This window comes from Calonectris borealis, chromosome 6 (assembly GCF_964195595.1).
Source record: "Calonectris borealis chromosome 6, bCalBor7.hap1.2, whole genome shotgun sequence".
Classification (NCBI taxonomy): Eukaryota; Metazoa; Chordata; class Aves; order Procellariiformes; family Procellariidae; genus Calonectris; species Calonectris borealis.
Window position 1 is genome coordinate 7690248 of NC_134317.1, and position 9507 is coordinate 7699754.

The window sequence follows — 9507 nt, forward strand, 5'->3', positions numbered from 1 at the left end:
TCTATCACGATTCCTGGACCAGTGACTTCACCCGGAGCTCGCCCGAGGTACCCATGGCAACACGGGGCCCGACAACACACTTCAAAGAATTTTCCTGAGGGGAAATTCAAAAACCCGCTCGTATGAACACACCAGTCGGAGGGTGGCAAATGCCCCTGTGAGGAGTAACGCCCCCGCGGGCACCTAGGGCAAGTGCACTCCCCATGCCCCGGCGCTGCAGACAAAGGGCGGCCCGAGCGCCCGCCCGGAGCCCGGGAGCGCGGTGACAGCCGCCGGGGAGGAGCCAGGCGCGGGCTGCCCCGGGGGCGGGGGGCAGCAGGGGAACTTATAAGAGCCGCGTCCCGCCAGAGGAGCCGGGGCGTGTGTTTGGTGCAGCTGCGAGTGACGGCGCTCGGAGAGGCGCGGCGGCAGCAACAACCAGCAACAACAACTGCTCGAGAGCCCAGCACCGTTAGACGGCTCAGAGCATGGACAACAGCCTCGACAGCCTGGATGTAAGTGCCGGGAGCTGAGCCGGCCGGCGGGGCCGCGGCTGTCCCCGCGGCGCGGGGCGGCGCTGGCTGCTCGACGCCGCTGCTCCGCGGGAGCGGGGCGACAGCCCTCGCTCCCCGCCGCGCTCGGCCATGTGCGCGGTGTTTGCAAACAAAGGTGCCCTCGGCGGAGGGTGCGGGCGTCGGCGGGCGGGGATCGCCCTGAGCCGCGCGGGGAGCGGGGCGGGGGTCGCGGAGCCGGGCGCCGCGCCGCCTCCTGCTTCCCAGCCCGCGTAACTGCGAGGATCTGCGGGGCGCAAACGGGCAGGGTTCGGCCCTGACCTCTTGCCGCTGCTGCGTCTGGCTGCAGCGCTTCGGACCTTGCTACAGCTGCCGCCACTACTGGACTCCCGCCTCTTTCCTCGGGCTTTGCTGCTTGGCCGTCAGTTGCAGTGACATGTGGCGCCTTTGTGGGCTGAAAAACGCCGGTAGAGCAGTTAAGAGCCACGGGAACGATGAGGGGGGAAACAAGCGAGGAAGTTTAGAGTGATCTGACTCCGGGGAATGGCACCCCGCTGCCCGCTCTAACCTCGGGCTGCCGCTGTGCCGCAGCCCGGGGGCCGCCGCGCACGGTGGGGCCGGGAGCGGCGGGGGGCGGCGGCAGCGCCTAGCCGTCCCCTCCGGCCGAAACGCGGCGGCGTCCCCATCTTCCGGAGGCCGCTCTTCTGCCACAGGGTTTTGAGAGTAGTTGGGACCAAAACGGAGATCCCCGGCAAGTTCCAACTTTCATCCGCGGCTGATGCCCGCGTGGAGCTGGTGCATCCGTGTGTGAAGTGCTGCGGGATCCTCGGGGCGCGTCCTGCACGGAGGTCAGGGGTTGATGGTATACAGGGCATGAAAACTGAAATCTGAAAACCTGAGGAATTGTACATAGCCAGGTGGCACTCGCCCGCCTGCATTACTTTTCAGCGTGGTGGCCAAAACCGTTGGTGGTTTCCTGATGTGCTTTCATGCCCTCACCAGAATTTCGCTTCCTTTTTCCACTGCTGTACTTACTTCAGCAGTCAGGCTACAGCCCAGCACAGCCAGCTTCACCCCCTGCCCCGCAACCGCAAAGGGTGGGGAACAAAGGGAGGGGAACGTGGCTGTTCGTGATGACCCTCCGTGGGGTTTGAGTTCCCCTGCTTAAGGTCACCTCTTCCTTTCTTTTCTTTATGGGCTTTGGGTTTTTTTTTCCTTGTCGCTGTCTGTGGAGCTGTCAACGGTTTCTCAGCAGGGAATTCTTGCTATTATTTATCTTTTATTACGTCAGCTAAGGGTACCTTCTCTATTTCTCCTTGACCCCATCCCCTTAATGAGAGGGGACTTTGGAGCAGCAGAATTTCTGTCTAAGTTTGTTTTGGTTTTTTTTTTTGATAGCTCTCTGTTGTAAGAGTTAAATGTCATGGGTAATATTCTGCACGGATTAACCTCTTGCATCTAGCACTTCTGGGCTCTTCCATTTGTAGTATGCATCTGATTAGAGCACTGAAGTGCACAGAACCAACGATATTTCTGGGAGTAGCCATTATCTTTCTTTTTCCTTTCATTCCCTGTCCTTACTTACAAGATCTTACTCCTTAGAGAAAGACAAAGGAAGTTCTTAAGTTTGTTCTTATTTGCTGTATATTTTATATATCTATACATTTAAAAATTGTATTTTTCCATCTGGTTTTCAAAAAGTTTGGCCATTCGTGATGATGGAGACCGTTCAGGCAACTCTTAACCTACTGTCATATAGAGTAAGCTTTTGCAGAGAAGCTAACATCTAATTTTATTTTTTTTTTTAGCTGTCCTCCGGGTTAATCATTGAATTTTCTGATAATGGCACGGATGAGATCGGTTCAGGTGACTATGGAGACTACGGAGAGCCATGCTTTCAGCATGAGAATGCCGATTTCAACCGGATCTTCTTGCCAACAATCTACTCCATCATCTTCCTAACAGGAATAATCGGCAATGGATTGGTTATTGTTGTTATGGGCTACCAGAAGAAACAAAGAAGCATGACTGATAAATACAGGCTGCACCTCTCTGTGGCTGACCTCCTTTTCGTCATCACCTTGCCATTCTGGTCTGTGGATGCAGCCATAAGCTGGTACTTTGGGAATGTTCTGTGTAAGGCAGTTCATGTCATTTACACAGTCAACCTCTATAGCAGTGTCTTGATTTTGGCCTTTATAAGCTTAGATCGTTACCTGGCAATAGTCCATGCTACCAACAGCCAGCGACCACGAAAGCTGTTGGCTGAGAAGGTGGTGTATGTAGGCGTATGGCTACCAGCTGTGCTTTTGACAGTGCCCGATATAATTTTTGCCAGTACTAGTGAAGTAGAAGGAAAGTATCTATGTGATCGCATGTACCCTCATGAAAACTGGCTGATTTCTTTCAGATTTCAGCATATCTTGGTAGGACTTGTCTTGCCTGGTCTAATAATCCTGACTTGCTACTGTATTATCATATCTAAGCTGTCACATTCAAAAGGCCACCAGAAGCGCAAAGCCTTGAAGACAACAGTTATCCTCATCCTCGCCTTCTTTGCCTGCTGGTTGCCATATTATATTGGCATCAGCATCGACACATTCATCTTGCTAGGAGTCATCAGACATCGTTGCAGCTTGGAGACGATAGTGCACAAATGGATCTCCATTACCGAAGCCCTGGCATTCTTCCACTGTTGCCTGAATCCAATTCTGTATGCCTTCCTGGGTGCCAAATTCAAAACATCAGCACAAAATGCCTTGACATCAGTTAGCAGAGGATCAAGCCTCAAGATTCTTTCAAAAAGCAAACGTGGGGGACATTCTTCTGTTTCTACAGAGTCCGAGTCTTCAAGTTTCCATTCCAGCTAACGCTGCTTCTTGCCATCATTTTACAAATAGACACTTTAAAGTTGCGCAAGATTTCAGAAAAACAAGACTGACCATAATGTACAGATTTATTTACAGTTGGAATTTTATATTTGTTTCTTTTAGTCTCTGTGAAGTTTAATTGACTTATTTATATAAAAAAACTTTCGTATTGATGACAAACTGTCTAGGCAGGTCCTGTGGATAAGTGGTTAGTTCACAAAAGTTTTAGTGCTTGTCTGTATGTATTGATATGTGAACTAAACACTTCTGGATTGTAGCAAAGTGACTGTTAAAGGTTTAGAAAATATTTCTCTGTTGTTTATATGTAAATGTTTTCAGTGTTGCTGTTATGTTCTTAAAGATTTGGCTGGAGATTTTTACCTTACTACAAGATGTTTGGTTTACAATAGCTTAACTCTGCTGTAGAAATGGCACTTATACCCAAAGCCTCCTCTGTTATATGCTAGGGTTTTTTTCCCCGTTCTCCATAACTGATGGTTTGCAAAATTTTCTGTTCAAGGTAAATAAAAGTATATGACAAAAAGTTATTTTGAGTGGTATTTTTATTTCTGGTTAAATGTTTTTCTCAATGCTTTTATTTACAATTCTCAATGCACAATAATTTCTTTGAAAATTGCATGGTTCTTGTATGAAAAGCAGGAAAATGAGATTCATTCCGTACATATTGATTATTCAGTTGACACCTGTGATTTCTAAGTCATTTGTTTTTTTCACCAGAATACATTTATTCCAGTTAACATTATCTTTAGAATGACTTTGAAAACCAATCTATTTAAGCAATTGCTAAAGTTTACAGCCTCTTAGGAGTCAAACTAAGATTACTGCATGTGACTAACCTTTATGCCATGCACATAAAGTCAATTCTACATTTCTTCTGCCTTTTGCTGTTCTTGTAAATTTAGTTTCACATGTTAATAGTAATCAAAAGTAGTTGAACCAAAGCCATTTTGCTATTTGACATTGCATTTGGACTAGAAATAAAGTTATTGGTGTATCTCTTCTGTGAAAGATAAGTTTTTCTCCATGGAGCTTTCCCTATCCTGTCTATATCCAGATTTTCTTAATATAATTTTGACATTATTTTTAAAAATCCAGAATGTGTACCAGTTCTTCTTAAAAATATATTTTTAGTAGGAATCAGCCAGACTATAGAATTTCCAATAATTGTTGAAATCTTACTTGTCTAAGTTAGTCATATCTTCATGTTAGTAGAGTGCATTCAAAAGTAATGAATAACCATGAGGACAGAGCCATTGAGAATATTTGTATGTTCCTACATTAAAAAAACAAACACAACTGTTACTGTTCTATAAATAATTAACAGTTTGGAAGTCAAAAAAGCAAAAAATAAACAATACCTACTAGTCACACAGAACTGAAATAAGCAACATGGATATTGCAACGATATTACCCAGAAAGAATGTGTTTTCACAAGCACAGCACCCTAGTGATTTTGTGGAGCATGTACCACTACTGTAAACTATACATTAAATTGCATGTTGTATTTTAGATATTTTCATAAATACAAGACCTTTCTGGTTTCAACTTCCCTCCTCTCCAGTCAGGAGGCTGCAACCTTGGCTACATCCTGCACACTTTTTCCCTTGCAGTGAGAGTAGTAGTCATCTGATTCTATGTTGAGCTGACTCAGTTTGCTGAACCAGCACAAAACTAACCTGGCAGAAAAAAAAAAAAAATCCAGCAATTCAGTGAATAGAATGAGCTCAATGAGGAATCCAACAAGCACTACAAAAGTGCAAGACCCTGTAACCTGGAGCCAGGAGAAAAGTGAGATAAAAGGAAGAGGAAGCAGGTCCCCCCCTTTCAGCAACTAAACTTTTAGACCATTTAACTCTAATGTATATCTTCACTCAATATAACATAAATTAACAACAGAAAAGATGCATTCTCAAGAAACAAGAGGTCTCACTTTCATCAGGTTGTTCCTTGTTAACAGAGTTGAGAAATGAGGAAAATGTGGTGTAGGAGTAGAACTTCTTAAATGGTTTATTTTTGTTGTTCGTTTGTGTGTTTTCTTAACTTAGTGAGGGTTTCCGCATGAAGTTGTGGTTCTAAATGATTCTAATTTTCACCCCAGCCCAATCAATCACTGTGATTTAATTGCACTTATAAAATACTTACTGGCTATCAACACGCTGCTCCTTGTTTGTTGAGGAAATGTTTAGAGCCCTCTAGCATTAACTTAGATTATTCCCATTATACTTCAGTTAGCCAACTGTTACCTCAAGCAGAGAGTTAGCAGGAAAGAGGGTGCAAGACAGAATAAAGTCAGCAGTCCATGTTACTGCCAAAGACCACTAAAAGGACATGAAACAAACAACAGAAAGCATTTGTGTAAAAAATAAATTAGCAAAATTAAAACATAACCATGCCCCAGAGGGATGAGACCTACATTGGTTTTATAAAACTGCCATTGTTTTCATAGAATTAGTGAAACTATGGACAGAAGAACGTCTTGAAAAGGAGTTGCAAGATCATTGAGGTTTTGCTCCAGCAAGGAAAATAAGTCAAAAGCCACATGTATTTACTTTTAAATAACTTTATGTATCTATAAATATGAATATAATATATATTTGTACTGTTTACAGAGCAAATATTTGCAAATTGAATGAAGTTGACATGAGGAAACATAGCAAGAAATTATGAATCCAGTTCCGTCCTTTTACCTCTGAGTAAGCAAATCAGGCAAATTTGTCTCAAAGCCACTGAGCTATTCCAAATACGCCTTGTTGGTAAAAAACATGAACTTATTCCCTTTTAAAACAAAATCATCTTTAAGCTGATTTTTGTTGGGGCTGTGACTTTTTTACATCTTTGTGAATCAAAAGTAGTTCCAGTAAATGCATTTCTCAAAGTGTAAATTCAGTGACAAAGGTGAATAGACCTGATTTTGTAATTTATGCATTGGACAAGTCCACATACATCAAGAACTTTCCAAAGTTTTTGAAGAGACATTCTAAGTCTTTTTCCAAATTATTCCTCTCTAGTATACAGAATAATCATAATAACATTCTACAACATTCTTGATGTTACTTATGCCTAAGTAATTTTAAATATGCAACTCAACAGAACAGAAAACAAATGTGAGTACCCGTAAGTATTGGTTACAAACCAGTTAAAAATGTTACATAGTAATTTAAAAGATTTATAATGTATTTACAAAGACATTAAAAACATTATAATGTATTTACAAAGACTCTTTCCACGGAATTCAGGCACTAAGTATTTTGCCATGATTGTTACAATGTGCTAACAGCAGTGCTGGACTAAAACATGGATATTCACCTAATACTATAATGCACACATTTTGAGTGCTTAAGATTAGTTAGAAATCCTTTGGATCATGCAAGGCTAAACCAAGAACGTGTACATGAACTTACTTTTGCTTCCTCTGAAATGCTGTTTGGAAGTAAAGTTAGAATACTTAAAGCAGTGGGATAAAATTACACTGTAATCCATTATTTGTATGGTATATTTTTACTCTGTCTAATCAGGTTGTACAGAGTCCACATTAGAGGAGCATGTGAAAAGATGAGTGGTGGTAGTGAGGGTGTCAGAGCTAATGTATGCAGGCTATAGAGGGCAGTGAGTCAGGTGGAGTTTCTTGGGGTTTTTTTGGCTAGTCTTATGACACAATCATTATACACAGGGTTCAACTTCTATGCATACACATAAATCAAAACAAAATCACCATGAAAATAAAAAGGAAGTAGCAGTAATAACATGGAGCCATTCATACAAGTGAATGGTTTATCTTATGATGGTTGAGCTCTAGTTGGACAATGTACAAAGTGACCACCTCTAGATGTTTAGTTGAAAAGGCCATTTTTTATATTGTTTGGGAAAGGAAACAGCATGACGAGGAAGTACTTCCTTGATCCAGGCATGCCTCCAAAATCCCCTAACAATGGAGTATTCTCATATTCTCATAGTGCTGAAACTTAGGAAACACTTAAGCAGATAGGGCACCAGAGTTTTTGCTCAAAGGATGCCACTCCCTCACTTTATGTTTTGAAAGACCTATACAGACTCTTTTACACAGCCATAAATCATGTGTCAATTGAAATTACATGAGCACTGGGATTATTTCTTATAAAGAAGGCACAGATTTCTTAAAATCTTTTCTCTTTAGGCAATAAATTTTCTGTCACTCTTTCAATTTTCTCTGAAAATCTTTAATCTTTAACAGGATGAAGTTTAAAGATCATTTGTTTTAACATCAACTCTGTTACTATCTTCCCACCATTCTAGTTCTAACAGGACATACAATAAAACAATGCTATGCTTATTGTTTTTGAAAACATATTTTAATAGCAGTTGATTATAAGCATACTTTGGTTTCTTTATATATATCTTTAACATCTACATATATATACACATCTTATATCTACATATATATATAACGATGTAGATTATACTTACCTGCTTGTCAGTGTCATCACTGATGCCAACACAGCTACAAGAACATGGGCTGCCCATAAATTTGCTCTCACTACTGATGCACTCTGCAAGGCTACAATAAGACCGGAGAGCAATAATTATCACTGGTAATACTCCTAATATATCACCTCGCCAAAGGTGAGCATGACACTCCTCAACAGACATAATACAAAATAAACCTGAAAAGTTCAAATAGAACATCTTTCCTTAACTCTCCTTTCACAACTACTCAGCCTTTTATTGGACATTCCACTTGTCACCTTTCTTATGGTTACTCTTTTTCAATACTCCTCCTCTTAGACTAACATTTGCTTTCTTTTCCTTGGGGAAAATATCTAATATTTTAAATATCTTTAAAAACACTCACTATGCCAAGTCTATCTACATGAGTTCACCAAAGAGAGAAATGTTGGTATGCTTTACACTAGAAGATGAAACTGGGACCTCAGTTTCCCTAGATCAACTCCGTCTCTAAAATCTGTGGAAAGTAAGAGAATAATTCTGCTTTTTATAGACATGTTTTAATGTGACAGCAATAGAGGTGTCTTATCAATATTAGGTTCACTGCAAGCCTGAAATCTATTATTCCTGCTCTTTGGGGGAAGAATTACATCTCTTATACAAGTGTTAAGTGCACTGTTGGAACTCAGTATGGGAATGCATTGGTAAGAGAAGCTAGAGTCTCTAACACGAATAAAAGGGAAGAAGGGATTATTGCAGAAGGGCATGGTTTCATGTTAGATTTAATTTGACAGTGAAGTAGATTTAACGAGTTTCTGCCCTCCCTTACCCCTTAGTATTTACTACCTTCCTTTCCATGGCCTTTCAGGCCATGCCCCCCACCCCCCTTTGCTTGCTCTCTTTCTCCCCAACCCTATTGTGGTGATTCTTTAACAGTGCTACCCTGCATGGAACTGGGCACTAATAATGCACTGACACAAGGCAGCTGAGCTGATCTACTAATCAGCAGGACCAAAAAGAATAGTCTCACACCTCTCAGTCCCCTTTCTTCTCTCCTTTACTCTTAACTATGCATACCCCTCAACCTCTGCTGCTCATGTGACTCCTTGGCAAGCCAGTTCAGCTCTTGAAGATTGGAGTTTCACAGGAATTTGAGGCAATCTAACTTCCTCTGCTGGGAAGGTCTTCAGCCTCCCTCCCTCCCTCCCTTCCTCTTCTAATCCTTTCATTTGATATCTTCAGTACTTCAATTCTTAGTCCTGTGGACCTGTCTCCTGCTGTGCATTATCTATTGAATCAGTCACACTTTCTTTTGAACAGACTTAATTGACTAAATAGATAGACAGTATCTATTTTTCTTCTAATTTATTTTATACAATTTTAATTAAGTTAGTCAGCTCAGAAAGAGGGCTGACTACATCCAAGATAATAAAATAAGCAGACAGGCACATGGCTTAGCAAAGAAAGAAAAGTTATAACACAGATGTTTTTGCACTTTTTCTTTCAACAGCAATGAGCTCTTGATTTGACTCCCTGTATTTGTGAAGCCCACCAGCCATAGAAAATGAACCAACAGAATAAAGTGAATAGATTTCAGCCAGCATAGTGAACTGAACTGGCTCACTAAGAAGTCAAAAGCCAGAGTGAGGGTGCAATCATGCACCAGGGAGCTGTGGGGGGAGCAAAGAAGTAGGACCCTGTCT

General features: G+C 41.8%; 1 protein-coding gene across 1 annotated transcript; it reads left to right on the forward strand.

Moving 5' to 3' along the window:
• Positions 1-355: 355 nt before the first annotated feature.
• Positions 356-3909, forward strand: CXCR4 (C-X-C motif chemokine receptor 4). Its single transcript, XM_075152723.1, has 2 exons — positions 356-494; positions 2300-3909. The coding sequence occupies exons 1-2, from the start codon at positions 468-470 to the stop codon at positions 3359-3361; spliced, it is 1089 nt and encodes a 362-aa protein (XP_075008824.1). The 5' UTR covers positions 356-467; the 3' UTR covers positions 3362-3909.
• Positions 3910-9507: the final 5598 nt, after the last annotated feature.